Here is a 25,227-nt window from a genome sequence, read left to right on the forward strand (position 1 = left end):
CCGCCACGACAAGGCCTGGACCGTTGGGGGGAAGTTATAGGTACCTACAATAAGTAGGTTTTTTGTTTTAAGGAAAAACTGAAATTCAGCATATCGCATTCCTCTAACGTTTAAGTCCCTATTTATGGGTTTGGAATTAAATCATGGTAGAGCGATGTGGTAGAGCGTTTTATTATAATATACCTAGGTATAATACGTATAAGATACGATATTATTCTATCGATTAGTTACGATAATTTGAATGTAATAGATAATAATGCCACGGTTTATATATTTTTCATTACGATTTATCAAAACAACGCGAAGAATAACAGCTAGCTTTTGCCACACGAGACCTAAGTAGTCGCGAAGCGCAAACGGTATTTATGTATCAATCTATACATACCTACCTAATTACCTACTATATATATACAGTGTACAATGTATATTCTACACAAGTACATGTTAAGCAAATTGCTATTATGCGACCAAGAAAAATATATTCTAAACAGGCTTGCAATTGTATTGAGATGGCAACCTTCTAGAATGGGTACGTTTATGTTACTCGTCGTGCGAACCCCGACGACGAAATCATTCCATCCAGCCGTCGAAGCCGTGTTCTTGGGGTTTGGGATTGTAATTTTATATAAATCTATGTAGTGATTGTGCCAACAACCATACAAAACAAAGGTATGGGCTTTTTTCTCAAAAAATGTAAACCAAAGTGGTGTAAATCGTCATAGAACCTTTTTAGCATTTATGGCATCGCTTTCTCGGGCGTATTTAGTGTCTCGCTCTAATAAGCGGCGCGTCAAGATCGCACAGAGCTTCTGTCTCATTCTATCTAGTAATATAACACCGTTGTGCTCGTTCGTGTCACGTAAGAATTTTTTGTATTTTCTCCTGTAAAACTGTGATAATTAGTGTTATTTTAAGCTTATAGTGAATTTTAAGTGTTCATTTGCGTATGACAATAAGTTTATCTGATTCTCTCTCTTCTATAATGCTATTAGATCGTGCTAACTTTCACTCTAGGTGTAGATAGGTACTGTAGATAAATATATAACGTAGATTATAGATGTATAGTTTATACCGAGTCTGTAGATATTCAACATCGAGTCTCAAGGCCGAAATACACAAATATATAAGTATCTACATAATACCTGCCGAGAAAAGCATAATTTTATTTTAATGATTTACATAAAAATGTGAGATTTATGATATCAATCCCGTTTGTTGGGCTATGGAACTCTTGTGATTGTGAATGTGAATTTGTTGAACGACGAAGTACGAACGAATCGTCGCGAATCACTGCTTTGGTTTGATATGCGCTTATCATGTCCGCGACGCAATATGCTGTTAATTTTATAGCTGCAAACCATGAAACAAACAAGAAAAGCCAAATCACATAAAACGGTACCCTTTATCGATATATTAAAAACAATCGTGCTCTAGTCCTTGAAATAACCTCAAAAATATTTTTACTTTTTTGGGAAATTTCACAGGCTGGGACGATGTTGTTTGTTGCTATGTAGATTTCTGTATATTTTGCTTGTCATTAGAATGATTAAATTTGCATGTTTTTACGTGCAGACAAAGTGAAACGATACGAGCTATCTGCAAAGCTGCTCCAAAGGATCTGCCGAGCCCGCATTATCTGTGATATACAGCTCAGCCTCTCGTCCGTCCTATAAGGTAAAATTTATATAGGTTTCATGTCCATATAAGTTTCCAACTAGACTGACATAGTAGCAATAATTTTTGACCTATAGACCATATTATGTAATTTTGATATACTATTTATTAACCAGTACAATTCAAAAGAAAAAAGTTCTACATCATAAATAGAATTAAATTTCCAAAGTGTTTCATTATGAAGTAGGTTTGCATTAAAAAGACTGTCATAATCTACTCATACCAAATTTGTTATTAGATAAGTACCAACAAGAATTTATATGATAATTGTAATTTTATTGTAGGGCTGGGCCAATTGGGGCTAGAGGCGTGTCCGCAGCAGCTTCCAGCGGTGATCTCACCCTGCCCTCTGCCATAGAGGCACTAAACACTGCTACCTGCTTTATTGACTGCATCACTACAAACCATTGTTACTTAGTCTTTAATTGAAACAATATGCAATCTGTGAAAATAATTATAAATTTAGCTGGATATTGTAGAAAATTATTCTATTTATAATAATTGTCTGATGTCTAATGTTTCTGTAATATTATGTGTTCCATGTCTATTTAAGGATAATTGTTACTCCAATATTGATACTGTTACCGAACCAATGCAATGTAATTACTCCACCTCAATGTTGGTGGTGATCACAAATAAAATTGGTGCTTTTAAGCGAGTCGAAGAGAAGAATGAATGTCAGCGAGTTAGTGTAAAAATGGTAGATAATAATATTTATAATGTAGAATTTGTTGATAGTATCCAACAAAACCAAATGATTGGCGGTACGCCTAACTACTGCATTCCTTTAATGATTAACGCCATAACAGTCCAGGGTATCTCATACAGTGACCCGTATTTCAGTAGCTTTAACTTAAACTATAAGATGGCGTCACAAGCGCCAGAGTATATGAACAAGTCTGATTACGCTTTTAAATCCTCAGTTTGTATTATACGAGATGAACTTTGCATGAATAAGACACGATTACTAAATGTGAAGTCTGCTCATGATATGTTATTGAAACCTAAAACTCGAATGATTACTTACGACAAGTCTGCAACTAAATGCCATGACAATAAAGTATTGGACGTTGGTGAAACACCAACCCAGACACCAGTATTGAAGACGTTTGATAATGGCGATTTGACCTTTGATGGTATGCTGGCTCTGATCGAAAACGAACAAAGAATCTTAAAAGAAATTAAGAAGAGTGAAGAAGTAGATAGCTGGGGTGTACCCCGTCGCTTGCGTCTGTGTGGCGGCGGTGAAAGCTCTCTTAATGCTGCTTCTGGCTGGGGAAGCCCACCTACTTCGAATAATAGTATGTCCATATTTTTTTATAATAAAAATCGCTTAAATAATAAATAAAGACAAAACTAACTAAACATGCATTCTTACAGCTGGTAATTGGGGTGGTAATTCCAGTGGCCAAACAAATAATGGGACAAATAATACTCAACAATGGAACAACTCACAACGTCCGCCTACATCTCAAGCTGATTGTTAGTTTTAAATTATTACTATGCTTTAAAACAATTGCTGCACATTAAAACATGTTTTATGGCGACGTGCGTATATAAACGAAGTATAATTCTTACAGTGAACAGCAACAAGGGCAATGGCAGTCAAATTCCGCCAACCAGCGCGGCATCTCAAAATTGGCAAAGCTCTCCTCCAAACATGCCAAATTCCCAATCCAACAATAACGGTGCGCCTTCGAGCAATGGTATTAAATTTAAAGGACTCTTTATTCAAAACTAGCTTTCCACCCACAGCTTCGCCCGCGCAGTCAAAGAAAAACCCGCATAGTTCCCGTTCCCGTGGGATTACCGGGATTGCGTCATTTTCCCGGGCTAAAAAGTAGCCTATGTCCTTACTCGGGTATAAAAATATCTCCATACCAAATTTCATGAAAATTGGTTAAGTAATTTAGGCGTGATTGAGTAACAGACAGACAGACAGAGTTACTTTCGCATTTATAATATTATTAGTATGGATTATTACTCTGCCCTTATATCATCATACTAATAAAATGTTTTTATAGGTACAAATAATGGAAGCAATGGAAATGGGAACAATATGCCAAATGCAAATGGCAATGCAAATGGGCCCACATCTAATGGCAATAATGGGAATAATACAAATAACACTTCATCTGCAAAAATTGAACAATTGAATTCAATGCGAGAGGCTCTATTCAGCCAAGATGGCTGGGGTGGTGTAAGTGACTTATATATTAAAAAATAATAATAAAAAAATCACTTTGTTTGTATCACAATGTTGTTTGTATCACCATTATGTATAATTGATTTCCTCTTTTAGCAACATGTAAACCAAGACACAAATTGGGAGGTACCTGGATCTCCTGAACCTGGCTCAAAGGTCGACTCAACTGCTGGTGGCCCTCCAGCCTGGAAACCAAATATTAATAACGGTGCTTTTCTTGGAACTGATCTCTGGGAGGCTAACTTGAGGAATGGTGGTCAGCCTCCACCACAGCCAGCATCAAAGACTCCATGGGGCCATACCCCTACTACCAACATTGGTGGCACATGGGGTGAAGACGACGATGCGGCTGATTCAGCTAATGTATGGACTGGGCCACCACAGCCACAGCAGTGGCCGGGAGGTCCGCCAGCCCACTCTCAGCAGTGGGGAGTACCAAAGAAAGATGATTGGAATGCTTGGGGTGAGCCTCACCGACCAGCTGATCCCAGGCTGGACCCGCACCGCACTCCGGATCCACGACAACAGCCCGCAGACCTGCGCGGAGGAATATCCGGAAGACTCAATGGTGATATGTGGAGCCAACACCATCAACACACTGCAGCTGCTCCTAATAAGATGATGCCCACTGGTGCAGTTAACCAATGGGGTGCTCAGGTAATATAAGTTCATAATAAAGTCATGACTCAATTCTTTAATGTTTGTAATAATTTATTGTATATTTTAATTTTTACAATTTTGTGCTTGAAAATGGTTATTTGAGCCTATGTTAAAGCAAAAATTACTAAATTGTCTTTGTTATTCGTCAATTGTTATTCAACTGTCACAAGCTAACTACACAAATGGGAAATTGCTGTTTGTCAACAATTGCACAATTTGATTCAGGCTTATTATGACTTGAATTCTAATTACATAATAATTTGTGAACTGACCAAATTTCCATTCTGACTGTTGTGTTGTTCTTTTAAATGGAAAGTTTGAATTGGATAAGCATATAATTCGAATTTGAATGACAAAAAAATTAAAAGATGTTAAATAAAATAATAAAAATGTTTGTATGTTACTTTTTTCTCGTGTATGCCCTTTATGATAGATACTACGTTCGCAGGGACCGAAGGACGGTATCAAAGTGTCGGGTTGGGAAGAGCCATCTCCGCCGGCTGCGCGGCGCGCAGCGGGCGCGTTCGACGACGGAACCTCCCTGTGGGCGCAGCGCGCCGGCATGGGTGGCATGGCCCGCGGCGCCCCGCAGGGCCCGCCGGCCCCCCAGCGCATCCCCCCGACCCCCACCAAACCCGACGCCGTGTGGGGCACCCACTCGCAGCGCAACGGATCCTGGGAAGAGCCGCACGCCGGGTGGCCGGACCGCGACGTGCCCGCCTGGTCCGACACGTCCGGACCCGGCCTCTGGCCCGTGCCCAAACCCAAACCGGCCGGACCCACCGGCGGCTGGCCCGATGACATCGCTGAATGGGGTGGACCTAAACCACCACAGAGTGGCTCTATTGGCAAACAGTTGACCAAGGAGATGGTCTGGAATAGCAAACAGTTCAGGTTTGTACAATTTATTAACATAAAAGTTAAATGTTGGTAATGTTTAAATATTTCAATTTAATTAAATGTCATTGCAGATGTTATATTTAAAATCGATTTAGATAAGCGATAGCATACAGCACGCGATCGCTCGCAACTAATGACAATATTTTAAATATTTCAGCTGTTATAAAATGTTAATTTCCTTAGATTCCTCCTCGAGATGGGCTACAAGAAGGAAGAAGCGGAGGCAGCTCTCCGTAGCCGTGACATGAATGTAGAAGAAGCCGCAGAGATGCTGAACGCGGCTCGCGGTGACGGCTGGCGAAGGGACGAGCATTTCCACCACGGACCGTTCCAGCCACAACCGAGCGTACCTTCCGTGTCGCCTGCTGTTGTACAGAAGCTGCTTAACCAGCCTCCACCGCATGCGGTGCAACATCATCCCTCTTTCAACCATAATAGGTAAGTTTATTAGAGCCTTTAGATTATAGCTGTTTCTATTTCAGGGTTTCTAGCAGCTATCCAGTGTTGTAATGCAGTGTAACTTGTAGTTGGTTAAAAATATGAAGTAAATTTTCAGCATATTATGTCTTTGTCTTTGTAATATTTCAAAGTAGCAAGAATTTTATGTAACTCATAGAAAAGTTAAAAGATATAATTTATCAAGAAAATGCGAGTAATAGTATCAATTCAGTAATGTTAATGTAAATTACAATAATGCTCTAAATAGAAGTGAAACATGAATAATAATTTTAAATTATCAATACACATAATCGTGAATATTTATGAATAGGGTAATAAAGGCAATATAAATGTGATAATTTCTTAGTATTGTAAATTGTGTTTTATAAGGTGCACAAAATAATTTTGAATAGATTTTAGTCTATTTCACCTAGATAACAAGTAGTCTTTGACCATATATGTCATTGCATTGCGTGTAGTGCATTAAATATTCATGTCGTTTTTGTTCAGAGTGCTAACCTGATTTAAAGCAAAAACGTAGTTTTATACTTTAAATTATCCTCAAATAGGTACATAATTTAATAAAAAAAAACTGATAGTTATTTTACGACTATCCAATTGAAAACAAGTACCTATACAGTGTTCTTCATATAATTAAAAAAAATGTATGTCACTATTATGCTATAGTCATAACAACCAACTTATCAGTGACTTAAGTGATCTCGCCGGTGCAGCGTCAACTATAAAACAAAATTTCTAGCCACATTAAAACTAAAAAAATCCTTATCTATACTAATATTATAAAGCTGAAGAGTTTGTTTGTTTGTTTGAACGCGCTAATCTCGGAAACTACTGGTCGGATTTGAAAAATTCTTTCGGTGTTAGATAGCCCATTTATCGAGGAAGGTTATAGGCTATATATCATCACGCTACGACAAATAGGAGTGGAGCCACGGGGGTGAAACCGCGCGGAGCAGCTAGTCATGAATATGAGGCTTATAGTTAACCTACAACAATACTTATATTCTAACAACCCTGACAATTTTCGAAAACAATGTTGCTATAACATTTGCCATTTCACAGTGGCACCGGCAACAGCGGCCAACCAAGTACGGCACAGCTCAGGATGCTCGTGCAGCAAATACAGATGGCCGTTTCGGCTGGGTACCTGAACCATCAGATACTGAACCAACCGCTCGCACCGCAGACGCTGGTGTTGCTCAACCAGCTCTTGCAACAGGTGTGTTTCTATCTATATCTCTTGCATCTGATATGTTTAATTTACTTCTTTCCGTCTTAAACTACTCTTTAGGTATTGAAATAAAGTTTTTTTCATTTTAAATTTCCTTGTAAAGTACATGATTTTTTATGAAATGGTTATCAAGAACATAAAGCTTTTCATTATTATTTGGACATTGTTTTAATTTGGACTTGATAATGAATTCTATTTACAAGTATTTTAAATTTTAAAATTAAAAAACATGGAATTGAAGAAAACATTTAATTCTCTTTGTCGTAAATTAAAATAAACATAGAAAATTAAAATAGGTATAAACGAATTTTCGATCAAACGTTAACTAAAAATTTCAATTATACCCTGATAAAATTAACTTCACTTACAATTCAGTTATTAACATACTCTAAATGCGTAATGTTAAATAGTCAATTAATTAGTCGAAAAGCCAATAATAGTGTTTGCTAAAACTGGTTGGTAAATTAATTCTAAGCGTGGATATTTTGCATATAAACGAGTTTATATTGAATTATGACGATTTGTTTTCGTGCACAGATAAAAGTGCTGCAGCAGTTGGTGCAACAGCACACGCTGGCTATATCGAAGGCCAATTCGTCTCTCGCGTTGCAGTACTCTATGCAAATTACAAAGACAAAACAGCAGATTACTGCTCTACAAGTAAGTACATATTTTGAATATATTAAATTTGTGTACCTCATTTGCCCACCTCTATTTTACTACATAAATGAACATAACTTATAGGTGATAGACTATGAAGTGGTTTTGATTCAGAAGAACAATTTAGTTAAGTTGTACATATACACATTGAAAACACATTTTGAAAGCTAATGCAACAAATCTTAACTTTTTTTAAATACAAATTGAATTTGGACCAATTTTTTTAGATATTTTTCAAAAGACAATTACAGTGTAAACTCTATATAACGACACCGAAGGGACTGTGCATTTTATGGGGTTATATAGAGTTGTCGTTAAATGGAGAGAAGAAAAATCAGAATTAGAAAAGCCCTCGCCCTCAGCTTGGAGGATTTTTTCCTTGTTTTTCCAAATTGTGGACACGGTAGAGCGACTAAATCCAAAGCGTTTGCCAACATCACTTATCTTCTCTCCCGTTTCTATTGCGCATATCAAAACTTTTTCGTCAATGCACAATGATTTTCTTTTACTAGCCATGTTTACAGTTTGAAAGTTTGTGAGCAACTAAGAATATGATAACGTATAGATAATCCATGACTCTTATTAGTCATGGTCAAAAACAGTCTACACGTGCAAGCAATCCCAATTTGTAAACAAAAGAACGAATTTCTAAGAAAGTTTGGTATGCATGACGTCGAGTTTATTACTTAATTGTTGTCGTTATTGAGAGAGGGTGTGATGCTATGTAGAGTGTATCATTGTATGGTAGATAAGCTAAACCAACCAAAGGCAATTGATTTTGACGCTTTAGAGAGTTTGTCGTTAAATCGAGTGTCGTTATATAGAGTTTACACTGTATTTCAATTTGATGTGATAAACTGGTCTGTTTATATTAAGTTGAACAAAAAAATTAATAACAATTGCTATTTACTTTTACATACAGTATTTCCACATAATTATTATACAGTTATTAACATATTTTTGACAAGTCCTATATTCTCTTGTTCACAATATTTTCGTTCTTTATATCATTTTATTTGTCACAGAACCAAATAGCGACACAACAAGCTCTATACATGAAGCAGCAGGCCGGCGGCGCGGATCTGTTCAAGCAGAGTCATGATCCTCTAGCTGGACTGCCGAATAACTTCAGTGATATGAGCATCGGCAAAGATTCGCAGGCTGTAAGTTGATGGATATTGTTGAAGTGAAAACTTCTTTAGCGGCGTTGAGCACTTTTTCTGTAATGGGTATAAAATCTTAAACTCGCGTCAGGACACGTGACCTGATCGAAAGAGCGTAAGACGGATGGATATCAAACATGCTCAACGTTAATAATCAAGTTTTCACTTCTGCCGGCACTCCCGGAGTGCAACCCGTCTTTTTTTTATTCTGCCATGTTATTTTTCCTGATGGATCTTCTTCACAATGGGCAGCGTTGGCCCAACAAATGATCGTCGATGTTTGCCGCTGTTACGATTTTGAATAAACAATAATAACGGATCGTAGGCACTTAGGCCCTCTACACTATCTGCCTCTACTCGCCCAACGCTGCCCATTGTGAAGAGGGCACTTTAGTTTTGTATTAAGATATAACAATGGGTAAAGTTATGTACATTATGATCTGGGTTAATAAAAAACTAAAAGGATTGACGCTAAATATTGAAACAAAAATAGCTCGAAATTGTATTTCTTACAAATAATTTTATAATATGAAAATTACAAAGAAAAGATCAAAGAACTCAACAAATAGTCATAGAAATTTTGTATTGAAATATTAATACAGTTGGCAATCGATTTTTAATTATGTGGAAGTTGTGTGCCATATTGCTGCTGCAATTTTGCATTATAATATTAAATTGTAGCAGCAATCGATTTTTAATTAAATGGTAGATATGTAATTTGCAACATGGTATCGGAAATTATTTAATACATACATACAAAAACATGTACATCTGATTTATCGTAGAAAGTTCGAAATATATTTGCAACGTCGTATTTGCAAAATCGAAATATAGTTCGAACTTTATATAAAAGAACAATAAACAATTCATTAATTCTATAGAATTGGTTCTTTTAATTGTACAATATGTACTGGTTAAGTTTGTTCTTTATGAATTACTAGTGGTCCGCCCCGGCTTCGCCCGTGGTACATATTTCGCAATAAAAGGTAGCCTATGCTCTTTCTCAGGGTCTAAAGATTATCTGTGCCAAATTTCATCAAAATCTGTCCAGTAGTTTATGAGCCTATTCATTACAATCAAACAAACAAAGTTTTCCTCTTTATAATATTAGTGTAGATTATAAGTATAGATATTACTATTTATTACCATAAATATTAAACTTTAAGCTACAAAAATTAAATAATATAACAGGCATATGGTGGTGGCGGTAACCAACAGTCTCGTCTGAACCAATGGAAGCTGCCGTCCCTGGACAAGGAGAGCGAAGGGACGGACTTCAGCCGAGCCCCCGGTACGGCCAAGAGCGCTACGAGCCCGCAGCTGAACCAGATTGGCTTGCAACCCGACTCGTGAGTATTGTTTTGTATTAGAAATTATAAACAATATGTATATTTTTTGTAATTATACGTGTTGAAGGGAATCAAGAGATTTTTTGTTCTGTGTTCAACAGAGTTAATATTTAGTGTTAGAAACTTATAAAACAGAATTTTAGATGTTATTTGTTTAACTTAACATGGTTAAATGAAAATTCTGGAAATTTTTAGGGTAGAATATTGAGAGATTTTAAATAAATTAAGTGACATTGTATTGCTTTGTCTTGACCCGTTTTATAGAGTTATTCTGAGAAATTACTAAAATGTTTGTTAAAAATAAAAAATATACCGGTCGAATTGATAACCTCCTTTTTTTTAAATATAATATAAATTAGGGATGTAACGATACATGATTTTGCCGATACGATACCGATACCGATATTTGTAATCAAATATCGGCGATACCGATACCGATATCAATGGCTTGATAGAAAAATAAATAGTGAATTATGCATAAAAGTTACCAACATTTAACAGAGACTCAACTGTAAATCGAATTCTTTTACATAACAATGCCAAATCAAAAAAACAAGAAAACCATTTATTTTAGTATTATTATTTTGCAAAGTCAGTTAAACTTTAAGTTATACACATACAATCAGTTCCTAATAAAATTTTACTATTGGTAGAGTTTTTTCAAAAAACAAAGTACGCACGTGCGGGCGGCCTCTCGCATCGTTCATTGGGCGCGGTTTTTTGAATTGTTTGATATCGGTATCGGTTGTTTTATAATCGGCGATACCGATATATCGGCTTGCCGATTATATCGGGCGATATATCGGTATCGGTATCGGTATCGTTACATCCCTAATATAAATTTGCATAAAGGTACATATTGGTAAGTGCTTATCGTATGTGTGTAGGACTTGGGGCGTGGGGCGCGGCGCGGAGTGGGGCGAGGGCGCGGACGTGGCGGACGGCAAGGACTGGCCGGCGCACACGCACCAGCCCGTGTACGACCTCGTGCCGGAGTTCGAGCCCGGCAAGCCCTGGAAGGTAAGTGGACGGGTGGAATTAGTCCTTTTTTATTTTTTTTGAAGTGAAAACTTCTTGAGCTGCGTTGGGTATAAAACCTTAAACTCGCGTCAGGACACGTGACCTGATCGAAAAAGCGTAAGACGGATGGATATCAAACATGCTCAACGTTAATAATCAAGTTTTCACTTCTGCCAGCACTCCCGGAGTGCAACCCATCTTTTTTTGTCGTTTTTATTTTGTTCAATACATAACCATTTATTCACAGTTTATAAATCACCTAATTTGATTATTTCAAAATATTACATTTTTATTTTCTCTGATTTTGTTAATCATCAATTCCATTTCATTTTTTTTGTTTTGTCCACCATGGCTGCTTGTAGTGTAGAACACGTGCAGGCCCGGTGTGCCTACCTTTCCATATAATGGTTATCTCTTCCCCCCAGGGCAACCAATTAAAGACCGTCGAAGACGATCCGGCCATGACGCCCGGATCCGTGGTCCGATCTCCACTATCGTTGACCGCAATCAAGGACACTGACATGCTCGGGGGCAAAACTTCGCCCCCGGGCGGCGAGAGGAGCCTCTCCTCGTCTACATGGAGCTACGCCCCGCCCGTGACGTCAGCGGGAGGCCTGAAGGCTGACGCGTGGGGGGCGAAGGGCCGCGTGGCCCCGCCCGGCCTCAACAAGTGGCCCCAGCATCACGGGAACAATGCTCGTACGGTGCCCTCGTGGCAGTCGTCTACGTGGCTGCTCTTGAAGAATCTTACTGCTCAGGTTTGTGTTTTAAATAAAACTAGAGGTCCGCCCCGGCTTCGCCCGTGGTACATATTTCGCAATAAAAGGTAGCCTATGTCCTTTCTCAGGTATCAAAATACATATCTCCATACCAAATTTCATGCAAATTGGTTCAGTAGTTTAGGCGTGATTGAGTAACAGACAGACAGACAGAGTTACTTTCGCATTTATAATATTAATATGGATTATAAAAAAAAAACAAAGAATAGTTCATGTATTTTTTAAAGTATGTATTACAAAAAATTTAATAAAATACGAAGAATAATGTCAAGTCGATATTAGCTAATATTGTAATATACATGTTTGTAATATATGGAACACCGATTGAATTGTTTTTTGTATCGATTTTGCGTGGGAAGGAACTGCTGCAGTCACTTATTGTTCTGATTAAATATTCACATACAGTTTTAAAATATAGTTTGTAACAAACTATACCACTATAAATATGTTTGATAGTTACAAGAGAAGTTAAAAAAATATCGCATCTACTTCAAATATCAAATTTAAAAACTGTACTTGACAATATTACTCATATATTATTCAATTACACTTCTTCATATTGTTTTAACTAGGGCATGCAGAACCGAGTCCGGTTCCAAGTTTCTGAAACCCGGTTCCAAATCGAGCTCAGAACCGGGTAGAACCGGGTTACCCGGTTCTTTTATAAAACTTCGGAAAAAATACGAAATTAAACAAAAGTAACTGTAAAAGTACCTGATGGACCTTTTATTTTACGCGGCTTGTGTCTTATTTTATCTATACATAATTATTATAATAAATTAAATTAATAAAGAAACAAAATTTCAATACTTCTCTTTATTTATCAGTCTTATAAAAGTACCTTGTTATCATAATATATCACATATAAACTTAAACCTTATTCACTGCAAATTGTAACGCAAAAAACCGGCCAAGTGCGAGTCGGACTCGCGCTCCGAGGACTCCGAACAAACCTATTTTTAATAATGTTATAACTGTAAAATTTATGTTTCTAGCAATTTTCTTTTATCTGTGTTATAAGACGTTACTTTTACCAAATTTAAAGGCTCTGTGTTCATGAAAAGTAGTAGCCCAGCCAGTAGTAGGTTTTGAGTCCCATGCGAATGTCGAAATTTGCGAAAATTTTCAGCATTTATGGCTGTATCTTTTGATGCGTTGGCTTGTGAGTTCGACTTTTTCACATAAAAGGGACCGAAAACTTGAGTATTCGATATAAATTTCAGCTTGATACCAAAAACAAAAACATGACTGAATCATTATATGAAACAGTAAAATCAACAGCTTTTCAAATTCACGACAAATCTAATAAAAATATTTCTGTAGCCTAATTTTTGTCAATTTCGAAGCCTAATTTTTTTTTGGTAATACAACCGTAGGAAACTAATCATCTAAGGTTAAACAACCAATTAGAGCCACTCTTGAGGCGTGGCACGAAAATCGCGATGCACTTGAGTCTGACGTTGCCAGATACAATAAATTTGTTAAAATAATGCAGTAAAATATAAACAATACTTTATATTTTAATATTTTAGTCGGAACCGGGAGAACCGGGTTTCATACTATTCAGACCCGGTTCTCAAGATCATCAAAAAACCCGGGTTTTTCGAAACCGGGTAAACCCGGGTGCATGCCCTAGTTTTAACACATGTGACTTTAAGACACACAATATATTTTTTTTCTGACATGGGTAATTTTATCAGATTCCAAATTATATATACTTCCGTATTGCATATAAATGTACAATTCAATAATTCTAATTATCTAATAGAATTCATAGAATTAGGTAAATTCATTTAGAGGTTACAAAATACTTCAATACTTATAATATGAAGCATATACTAATAAGTTTGTCCCTCGTTCAGATTGACGGGTCGACTCTGAAGACCCTGTGCGTGCAACACGGGCCGCTGCAGAACTTCCACCTGTACCTCAACCAGGGATTGGCTCTCGCACGCTACTCGACACGCGAAGAGGCCGCTAAGGTAAGTTCTATGAAGATTATGATTAGATTATGAGCATTTCGAGTTTCTAATATAAGATGTTACTTGGTCTAGTTTTGTTGAGAAATATTCATATGGTTTACAGTTTTCAATATTGTTTGGAAAAAAACATTTGAAAATATATTTGTTTTTAAATATTATGTAAACTATAATAACTAACAAAATCTTTTTACTTATTGTTTTGTATGATTTAGTTTGACTTAACTTTAACTTTTTTCTTATTTTACAATAGTATGATATAATTTTGTATGATGAAGCTTCGAATTGCAGCGTGAGCTGTCATCATCAACACTTCTATTTCATATAATATGGTGTACATTTAATTGTAAGCTATAAGCGGGGGGAGTATAAATTCAAATTCAATTTTTTTTTCAAATTCAAATTGCTTTATTTGCAGAATGTAGAATTACAAAGATGTTTGTAGATACAGATAATATAGATCCTTAAACATTCTGCTCGTAGTTGAGCGTGCAAATATATTATAAACTACATTATACATGTCGGCGCAACGACGATAAACGACTACCCTCAAACTACTAAATAATTAAAACTAGCTAAAGTTTACTTTGATCTTTTTTTAAATAAGTGGTTGATTCATTAATCAACCACTAATGAAATAATTAAATTAACGAAATAATTAATGTTTGTTAAAACTGATGAAAATTCATTGTAAAAATTCGAGTGGCAACACTCAAACTAATTCTTGTGAGTCATTGTTTGCTTTAAATACGAGCGACCGACGGCACAGAGCACATTCACTCGCCGGCCGTCGGAGCGTTCGGAGCTCTCTCTATAATTTCCACGTAGATTAAAAAGGCAGTAAAATACCAACGGGCGTTCTACTTCGAGTATGAGCGCCTGCTCTGATGATGGTGACGTCAGAATTGCTGATGTTACTCTTTTAAAAATAGCCTTTGGGGCCCTTCTTCCGTCATCAGAAGTGGGATAGAATTCAAGCTCTCTATTTTTAAATGTTAACGTTTACGTAGTTTTGTAACGGCATACTGGCGTTTGTGTTTTTTCGTGCGTTGTGTAAAGTAAAAGTTTGTTACGTGGATAATTGTAACGGGAGTGTAGTTCATCGAAGGAATTGTGTGTGTTATCTGAGCTGCGCCTCTCTTTGTGATAAGCATAAATCTACGAGAACCTCCGAGAAATCTACGAGAACCTTCGAGAATCTGCCTATATCACAAATGAGTAGGTGTTGATCACATGATACGCGAACGGACTGTGTCTGTCATGTGGAGTGTTCAGTATTCTGAAAAGTCGGTGTGGCCGAGGCAGTGTGTTTTTGAAATCCCGAGATGAACTACCGTAGTGTTGTAATACGAGAAAAGGCGTACGAGGACGTACGATTGTCAGTATGGCCGTGTTAGACTTAAAATCTACGAGAACCTCCGAGAAATCTACGAGAACCTTCGAGACTCTCCGAGAACCGACACAAAATACGCCGAGAATCGTTCTCTTCTTCTTTGTCGATTCACTCTTGGCAGAGTGGTCGTGGTCACGTTGAGACATCCACATTGGTAGTGGAGGCGGACACAGCTTTCCGCACGATCTCCCGCCATGTCTTCCTGTTACTAGACTGTCTGGTGCAGTCTGATACACAAATTCCTATAGCAGATTTCACTTGGTCAGTCCAGCGCATTAGTGACCTGCTTTTACAACGAGACATTTACAACGAGGCTGGTGCAGAGCGCGCACCGCCTGTCAGTATGGCCGTGTCGGCGCAACGACGATAAACGACTACCCTCAAACTACTAAATAATTAAAACTAGCTAAAGTTTACTTTGATCTTTTTTTAAATAAGTGGTTGATTCATTAATCAACCACTAATGAAATAATTAAATTAACGAAATAATTAATGTTTGTTAAAACTGATGAAAATTCATTGTAAAAATTCGAGTGGCAACACTCAAACTAATTCTTGTGAGTCATTGTTTGCTTTAAATACGAGCGACCGACGGCACAGAGCACATTCACTCGCCGGCCGTCGGAGCGTTCGGAGCTCTCTCTATAATTTCCACGTAGATTAAAAAGGCAGTAAAATACCAACGGGCGTTCTACTTCGAGTATGAGCGCCTGCTCTGATGATGGTGACGTCAGAATTGCTGATGTTACTCTTTTAAAAATAGCCTTTGGGGCCCTTCTTCCGTCATACAATATCATATCCCACAACACTTATAGATCCCAACACAGTAGAAAAAAAATATATTAATTTATGTCCAGATATGATATACATTAATTTTAAATTACTATTTTTGATTTGTCAAGTCACTTATATCATAGAATTGCTTTGTGATTAGCCATATAATGTAATATCGTTGGTGCAACAGGCCCAAATGGCGCTGAACAACTGCGTGCTGAGCAACACGACGATATTCGCGGAGTCGCCCGCCGAGTCGGAGGTGCAGCTCATCCTGCAGCACCTCGGCTCCGGCGGCGGCGGCGCCTGGCGCGCCGGCGGCAATACCAAGGTAAATATTAGGATTTTTTTTTAATGTTAGGAAAACTAAACTTAAACTTAACGAAATTGAAAACAGCACAGTTTTTGTTGGCTAATTTAAGGATGGAAATTGGAAAAAAAGTACAGTTTTTGTTAGCTATATCAGAATGAGAAAATCAACGCTTTACAAACTGTATGTGTTGAGTACAGCACTTGCTGAGTTGCTACCCTTTTTAGGTTCTGGTTAGCTATAAGTTCTATTTTTAATTTTTACTTGTTTTGTGTGGTGTTGAATAAACTTTGTTTCTTTTAATACACGTATAACTGTTAAGATAGCCAATAGCTAACCTGGTCCCTGTGTGCAGCAGGACGGCTGGGGCGGGTTCCCCGGGCTGTGGCCCGACCAGCACGAGCAGCGCGCCACGCCGTCGTCGCTGAACTCGTTCCTGCCGCCCGACCTGCTCGGCGGCGAGTCCATCTAAGCCCACCGCACAAACGTAGCGGCGACCTGCAGCGGAGCGGGTGTCTAGTTGTAATTACGCTTGGCCGTTCCTCCGGGAGTGGAATATTTTTTCGCCTAGTCACGTGGGGCGGGCGGGTCCCTCGCCCGCCGTAGCCAACTGTCCACATACTATCGTCTACTGTTTCGTAAGTGTTCATCGTAGAGTATTTAGTGTATATAAGATTGTCGCGCGACACGGGCGCGTGGCTCGCGTGTGACGCGCACGCGGCGTGTCGCCGGTCACCAAATATGAGAGTGTAGTGTCGGCGGTAGAGTTAATGCGTCGCGGGCTACCTCAGTCACTCGTCCCGTGGCCTTATTTTAGTATGTATTTATTATTTTGTTGCGTCCGCGGGCTGTTGCTGTTTCGCGCGCGGGCGGTTGCGTTCCGAGTTTTCTTTCGCGTTTTTTTTATTATTATTTTCTCGTTTTTATTCGCTTACCGTGTCGTATTTTTATTATTATTTATTCCGTTTCGAATTCTCGCTCGCGTCGAGCCCTCGTTTTCCAGTAGTGATATTTTTATTGAGCAATAAATTTTAAGTGCATTTCGCCGGTATGCAAGATTTTTTATTAGTTGATAAATTTTATAAGTAATAGAAAAAAACAAAAAAAGGATGAGCTAGAAGCGCATGTGCGACAGCGCCTAGGGGCCGCACGGGGCCGCATCTTGCCTGGGAGCCGAAGCTCGGCACCGCCGACGCCGTTTCCCCAAATTTTTTCCAGTATTTGTGATTCAAGTGCCACTTTATGTTTAAATAAATATATGAAACGATTATCTAGATTATACGATTAATGTAAGGGTAACCTAATATATTAAATTGAAAATTGTTTTATCATTTTATATTACATACATTTGTGAGAAGTGTTATAAAAGTACTATAATTGACGGTAATTTAAATATTACACTTTTGTGTATAGATAAGTATAAAGTTCTAACTTAAATTTAGCCATATCAATATCTATTTAATAAAAGATTTGTGGTATTTTCTATAGGCTCAATTTGAACGTTATTCAAAGTGACATATGCTTTAGATATTCTGTTAATAATATACCTGTAGCGGTAGTCGTGTCGGTATTACGATCGTAGATGTAAGCTAACTTAAGTCCTATAGGTAGGTTCCGATAAGCGTACTATTGATATTTTACGGCAACGATTGCACTCGTAAATGTTCGTTATCATATAAAAGTTTATTTACAATTTTTATTTACTTTTTAATTTATTGATGGTGTGCCACAGAGATACTCTGCCAAAATATATCATTACCAGTATATTACGGGATAGGATAGGTCGGGCGGCGCTCAGAGCGAGCTCGCGTCGCCCGACCAGAGACTGGCCCACGTCTCGCTAGCACACAGGCACTTAGATAGAGTGGCCCACCACACTTTCACGAGCTTCGAACATTTTTGAGACAAAAATAATTTGGGTGGTCACCAAAATCTCAAAAAAGCTGCAGTATGTTCAGACTATTGTTTCTGAGCTCAAAAATCTGCCGAAAGTTTCGTCGAGGTCGCGTAGACCACTTTACCTCTAGAGCCGCTCTCGAGTCTTTCGCCGCAATAAGAACTGTGATAGCGAAGCGTAATGGCGACTCAATGGCGCTGGCGGGGCGTGGCTTGTGAGGACCCACCACGCTTGCGATCGAGCGATCGACTTCATAAGCGTAACACTAATTATTATCGACGTGTATCTTGTACTTTGAGCATCTTCCAGTGATCTTTAATAACGATTAGTGCTAAGTTAGGTGTAAGTATTCGCTGTACCTTATCGAGCCCCGCGCTCGGAAACTCTTCACAAATTTATAAAATAAGTTGAGTGGTCGATGTGTGTTCGTGAGTTTGTCTCGATAGCGTTTGGACGCGTAGCCGTAGTTAGTGTCGCTGTATGATGCGTTCGTTTAGTGACATCCGTATTACACGTGACTGGACGGTCATCCGAATGCATTGTATCGGTTGCATATTAATTTGCCTTTTAGTGTAGCGTTTCGAATGTTTCTGTAAAAATATTTTTTCACGTCTCTACAACGTTTCGTCGGGGAATATTTTTACTCAACCGCGAAGGAAGGCACGTATGCGTGAGCCGAGTGTCGTCTACAGGGGCCATAATGACCATGTCATCGTGTTTGGTGCCAAAGAATGAGTATCAAAGATATGTTACGGTGTCTGGAACAAAATTATAGCATTAGCCGCTTAGACATATCTTCCAAATTGTTTTGAAATTAATTTCGCGGTACGGGTTATTGATCTGATGTTCCTATACCATTCGTGTTACGTCTACGCAACAATAGTGCACGAGATAACAGGCCAATGTCAATTCTATTGTTGTCGAGCTCAATTTTTAAGTGAGGGTGTTTCTTTTTATCGATTCGATAGGGTTAACTAAAAGTATATTTATTATTTTATATCGTCCGGTGTACTTCTGTCCGCGTACACCGATACTGGACGCCTCGAGCGCCGTCGCCTACCGGTTTTAATATGAATTTAATACAGCAATAAATTTGATGAAGAAAAGGGAGAAAAACTTAATTTTTATAAAAATTTTCGATTTTAAATTTAGACAAGCCAAGTCGTAACGAAAGTATAATCCAGTGCCCCGTAGCGTATGCGTCCATAGAATAAAGACGGTAGAAGTCGCGCCTTGAAGTTTTTTAGTCAGTTAAACGTAAACAGTACTTAAATATCGAGTAAAGGTTATTTATTGAGACGTAATATAGGCGTTATGGTGTAGCGGTGTTGTCGCCGGAGCGTGCCGGCTCGGTTGTGAAGCGGCCTCGCGCCGCGCTAACTGAATCTCCACTCGATTCATGGACTGCGTCAATATTTCCTGCACACGATTGCGCCGCGTGCAATTTAGTCTGTGTTATTATTATGTTGTTGTATATTTATACCTTACGCGTATACCGTAATATGTATATATTGTGAAATTATATTCTTAAAGATTTTAATACGCTTCACGCTTTCACTTCTTACATTTTCGTGACTCGTTTCTGTTATCTAGGATAAATTTACGTACCTAATAGTAATTATAATAATTATCATAGATATTGATGTAAGTGAAAAAAAAAATAAAAAACAAAAAAAAAGAAAAATAAAAAATGTATAAAAAACCAATGATTGTGCCTCAATGAACTGTGGTACGTTACCGTAACAGATGGCAGGTTGAATCGTTTCCTTCAAAGTTATTATAATGAATTGTGCGCTAGGCACCGCTCGGGCTAGCCGGAGACAATATGAGGCTGCGAGCAGTCGCCGACGCCGACGCCTTGTGTAATCATTAATGAGCTTAGCTACGTTTTACTTTTATTATAAGTGTTATGTCATCAATCAACATTATTATTATATATATACCTATGTGTAAATATTTTTATCTATTTATTTTGATTTTCATGAAGTTTAATACCCGAATTAATATTTAATTCGATAAGTTGCTTCTTTTAGATTCACGTCCGTCGTTCGCGCGTATTACGCGGGCTTCCCGAACCGATTCCATAATACTTAAATGCCAAAGTATATGTCTAAATGCCATTAGATAATGTCTGTGGATCTCTGACATCACAACAAACTATTGATCGTACAAATGGGAGCCATTTCATTAAACGACTGCCGGTTTGACGGTTTCTATCTAATCCAAGCTGCTCTGGTTATTATTTTAGCTCAAGTATTCAAATAGTAGTTTGCTCATAATATTGTTGTTTTATTTTTATTATTTATATCTTTAACATTATTATTCCCTTAGAGGAGTAAACTTTTTTAAATTTAGTATTGCCATCTCCAATGATTAGTTTTAATGTTTTAAATTAAATGGACCATTTTAGAATAATGCATCGAGTTGACGACGTATCCTTATCGTCTCGTCTCAATTGCCCGCAAATACTGTTATAATAAAATTAATCGTAAACAATTATTCCTACTCTGTCTGATAAATAGAAAGTTGCAATAGCGTTAGTTGCCGCTTATTTTCTTATGCGAATATTTTTATATCTGGTGACTTCGCGGATACGAGTCTCACAGGACCGGGGAGACGCTAAAGCATTTGAAAGCGAACCGATCTCAGACGCCGTCGTATTGCACGAGTGCAGTCACACAGGGACCAAGTGTACGAAATCTCAGTTCACCCCGGAACGTACGCTCACCGCCGATGCATACTGAAAAGACATTCTAATTTTCCATTTAAATATAACTGCATAATATGTGTTGACGTAATTAGCTGTATCGACATAATCGTAGTGATAGTGCACAATATTCAGGGCCTTTTTAATTTGATAAGGGATAAAGCTTGTTGTCTTTATTTATATATATTTTTGTACGTTGTCGTTGACGTCCTGATACAATAGAAGCACATTAGGTGATATCTACAATGAAACTAGTCTTCCTTATTTATGAGGGATCGTGGCGAGAGGCGGCGAAGCGGCGCCGACGGCACAAGAGGCAATCATTCCTCTAGTCTTGTTTGTGGTGCGATAAGTGAATACCAAATATATACTAACGAAGGCTTTGACGTAGCGTAGGACCGTAGGACGTACGGACGGTAGTCGGCCCGAGCAGCTTGGACCCTGTGAAATGTTACAAGGGAATCGTTGGGTAGTATTATTATATTGCATTTATTTCTCTTTTGTCATAGTCACTCAAGAATATATTTAATTAATTGAGCTAATGCCTAAAATTGGAATATCAGAGTTTATTTAGGATGTTTCATATTTTACATTTTAGTGTTTAAATATCTAAAATTTACCTTAATTATAGTAAATGGATTTTTGTATTATTGGTATATAGCTGTAAGTGAAAGGGTGTTGATAAACACAAATAATTGATTAATACAAAATATTTAAAAAAAATGTACTGAGTGACTTTACGTGTAAACAGCGGGCCATTGATAATGTTGAACTAAGCTAAATTTCTCTATGTGGTAATTTAAATAAATGTGATCGCTGAAAATATTTTTAACTGCTATATTTATAGTTATTGTAGATCAGTAAGATTCATTCAGTCCGTTTGTTCACTGAGCAGTACTCGTGAAAATGTACAATCTAAACCGTACAATGGCCGCGCACCGCGCGAGCCTCTCGTAAATATACCTTTCATATTGCATTTGATTGTTTTGTCAGAAGAGTATATCGCGTATAATGTATATATGTATGTATGTGTATCGAAGCCAACCCCTCCACGAACAGTTAATTGATGCAGTAGACTCCAGTACTGCTCGCTAGCACGACACACTGCTTCTCTAGTCTCTCGCATTCGAACATCGCTTAACACGAGCTTTTGTTATCGAGCATAATTATTAAATCATATCCTTATATGAAACTAGTTATATTCGTATTATTCTTTCATTAGATCTCTGTTGTACCTGTGTGAAGTTTATATTCATTGTTCAATTGTACTATAATAAGAGATACGGTCTCGACGCCTCTGCGTTTGATATACGTAACGTAGTTTCAACGACCAAATTTTCCAATGTTCCAATTTATCGTACAACTTGTATCGGCGACATGAAACAATACTCTGCGCTCTTAAATTAGTCACTTTTGTACCTTGATTGTACTTGAATAACCTAGTAAGTGAGGAACGACTAATTCAATTCTGAAATATACTTAATTTAAATTTTGACAGACTGATAGCTGTGATTAAGAAAATATTTTTAATATTATCCAGTGAGTCGGATGAAAATATTTATTTTGTTAGAGGTTTCCTACTGCCAGCGACACGTATGTATGTGACGAGACATAACTGCTTCGCGTATTTGTTACTTTAGGGGTTAGTTTGGGCACTCGGCACCGACTCGTCACTTGAGCCCACCATGTTCTATGTGCAGGAGTCCACCCAGTCTTAGCGTAAACCAAACGACATGACATCTGTACGAACAGAGACTGATAACAATGTTAGGTATCCATACCACCGATGTCATCTGAACATTATTTTCCTCAAACTTTGCATATCGTCATAACATTTCTAAATCGAATGTTTTTCTTTGTATTCATATCCGCGATAGCCGTGATTTGATTGCGTTCAAATATTAAAATTCTAAGTTATCGTAATGTACGTGCAACTTTGCCTTGATAGTGTTTGTATGTGTGGCATCTCTCTAAAATTAATAAACGATTGGCGTTGTTGTTTTTATAATAAAGTATATTTTTCGGTACCACCTTTGTTTTTAAAGTACAATGTAGTTTTATATAAAGCGTGTTGCAGTGTCGTAAAAAATAACAATATCAAAATAATACTAATTGATAAGTTTAGTGTAGATTTAAGCTGTCTCGTCTCATATTACATCCATGTAATTAATCCTCCTTTATATTCGTACTCTTATTGGACATATATTGTAATAAGCAGATAATAAATTTCATAATTGAATATCAATAGGCTTAATATAGAAGATTTTTTGTGCAAATCTCTGTGATGAGAAATTTATTCTAAAGATCTAGTATTAAAGGATAATGAAACAGGTATTACGCAATATCTCGCGCGTTAGATAGATGTGTCGGTTACAAAGTTTCAATATTTAAAATTTAGAAAAAAATCTCTCAAAGGCGCGAGAAGTCCCTTTACGCTTCGATATTTTATTGTTACCTGTTTCATTGTGACAAAAAGTTGAACTTTTTCAGTCTTTTTTCGCGCAAATGGTTGTGTATTAAGTTTTTATGTAGTACAAATGTATTCGCAATTTGATTGCTGCTGTAGTGTTCCTTATGTTCTTTTGTAACTATTCGGCATTTATTTGAAACTCGTGTATTGTCAATATCTGAAAGCGTGTCGTGAGTGGGGCGGTGCGTGCGCGGCGGGCGCGCCGGTAAGTGCCTTGCAGCGGGGGGTGTACCCGCAGCGCACGCACCGACCCGACCTCGCGTACCAAATAAGAGAAGCAGTTGGACCCGCACACTCGCTCCTTTATCTATTACCTCATTCGATAACCTCACCTATATATTATAATAATACTATTTATCGCCTCCCCCGTACTTATCGAACGCACTGCACTGTTATTTGGTACACCCACCTGTATTAACGTTTCTTTAAGTTATTTTTAATTAAGGTATATATCATGGACTATATCAGCGTATAATATAGTTGATATATTTTTATTGTTATTTTTCTGAAACTCTACCTAAAAAGCAATGTATTTTACAAACAATGCAGGAGAACAATAATTATTATGTAAGTGTAACAGTTAGTGAATTTAAGTGTGCTATTTTCCATTCCAGAACTCAACGATATCAATGTTCTTGTAATACTTATGTTCGGGTTTTAAAAAGATGTTATTATTGTATAATTATAACTAAACCTAATGTGATTGAAATGCAATGTTTAGAAGTATTTTATTCTTTATTTTTTACCATTAATAATAGTTAGTAGAGATCTATTTGAGAGTCTAATGTATCAATTATTTGTAAAGTTGGCTGTAACTAATTAAAGGTTACGATAAGTAGAAATATTTTAATATAAAACATTTGGAAAAAATTTTATGTAGATGACAAATAGTTGTTTTGATCATTATGTGAAGTGTTGTATGGTATTGTATTGGTATATGTTACATTAAGTGTAGTAGGTATGGAGTGTAGGAGGCGGTTCGACACCGGTAGTTAGCGCAACGTGTACGCACAACGGCGGGCGCCCGTACACCCGGACTCACTGCACAGCACTGCTAGGCTAATTCAGTTAAACGTAACGATATTTTTCTTACATTTCATAAGAGTAACGTTTATAGTATATAGGCAATAATATTTAACAAAAGTCCCTATGTAATCGAACTGACGACAGAAACGTATGTTATATTTGTGGCCTCTTTATAAATAAGATCTAAGTTACATGTTAAAGAAAATTAATTTTGCTATGCACAGAAATGATACTCAATTAATTGCCAAAAAGTTATATGTATATTCATAGTTCAACAATATTTCTTTTGGGCATATTTACTTTGAATTTATGCAAAACTTAGATTATGAATAAGTAGGTTGTAGATTTTATGTAGAGTGGATGCATATATAATATATCTATATATTTAAAGTAAGTAAATTTGAGATGTATCAATTTCTTGTATTGTTCATAAGTTTAGATAATAAATGGGTTTAGCCATACTTCGGCTGGTTTGATATGTATGTTATCTGATTAATTGTAAAAAAAAAATAAAAAAAAATTTAAAAATCTGTTGTTTTATTTATCCCTTTCCTTTTCCCTTCTCCCTTC

At 37.3% G+C, this 25,227-nt stretch overlaps 1 protein-coding gene across 6 annotated transcripts; it reads left to right on the forward strand.

Moving 5' to 3' along the window:
- The first annotated feature begins 531 nt into the window (after positions 1–531).
- On the forward strand, positions 532–25,185 carry gw (trinucleotide repeat containing adaptor protein gawky). 6 transcript variants are annotated; one of them, XM_089698022.1, is made up of 18 exons: positions 532–669; positions 1,573–1,674; positions 1,959–2,975; positions 3,055–3,156; positions 3,255–3,380; positions 3,699–3,874; positions 3,977–4,537; positions 4,989–5,434; positions 5,624–5,878; positions 6,962–7,118; positions 7,668–7,790; positions 8,816–8,953; positions 10,145–10,302; positions 11,190–11,322; positions 11,748–12,080; positions 13,964–14,083; positions 16,438–16,578; positions 16,913–25,185. In XM_089698022.1, the coding sequence occupies exons 3-18, from the start codon at positions 2,183–2,185 to the stop codon at positions 17,027–17,029; spliced, it is 3,879 nt and encodes a 1,292-aa protein (XP_089554148.1). In that variant the 5' UTR covers positions 532–669; positions 1,573–1,674; positions 1,959–2,182; the 3' UTR covers positions 17,030–25,185. The 6 variants fall into 6 exon arrangements, with proteins under 6 accessions (XP_089554148.1, XP_089554153.1, XP_089554152.1 ...); XM_089698027.1 differs by having other exon boundaries at positions 10,172–10,302; XM_089698026.1 differs by having other exon boundaries at positions 4,998–5,434.
- The last annotated feature ends 42 nt before the right edge of the window (positions 25,186–25,227 follow it).

The sequence above is a fragment of the Colias philodice genome, chromosome 8 (genome assembly GCF_061535455.1).
Source record: "Colias philodice isolate Cphi_HAF_F1 chromosome 8, ilColPhil1 Martin Lab GWU primary, whole genome shotgun sequence".
Classification (NCBI taxonomy): domain Eukaryota; kingdom Metazoa; phylum Arthropoda; class Insecta; order Lepidoptera; family Pieridae; genus Colias; species Colias philodice.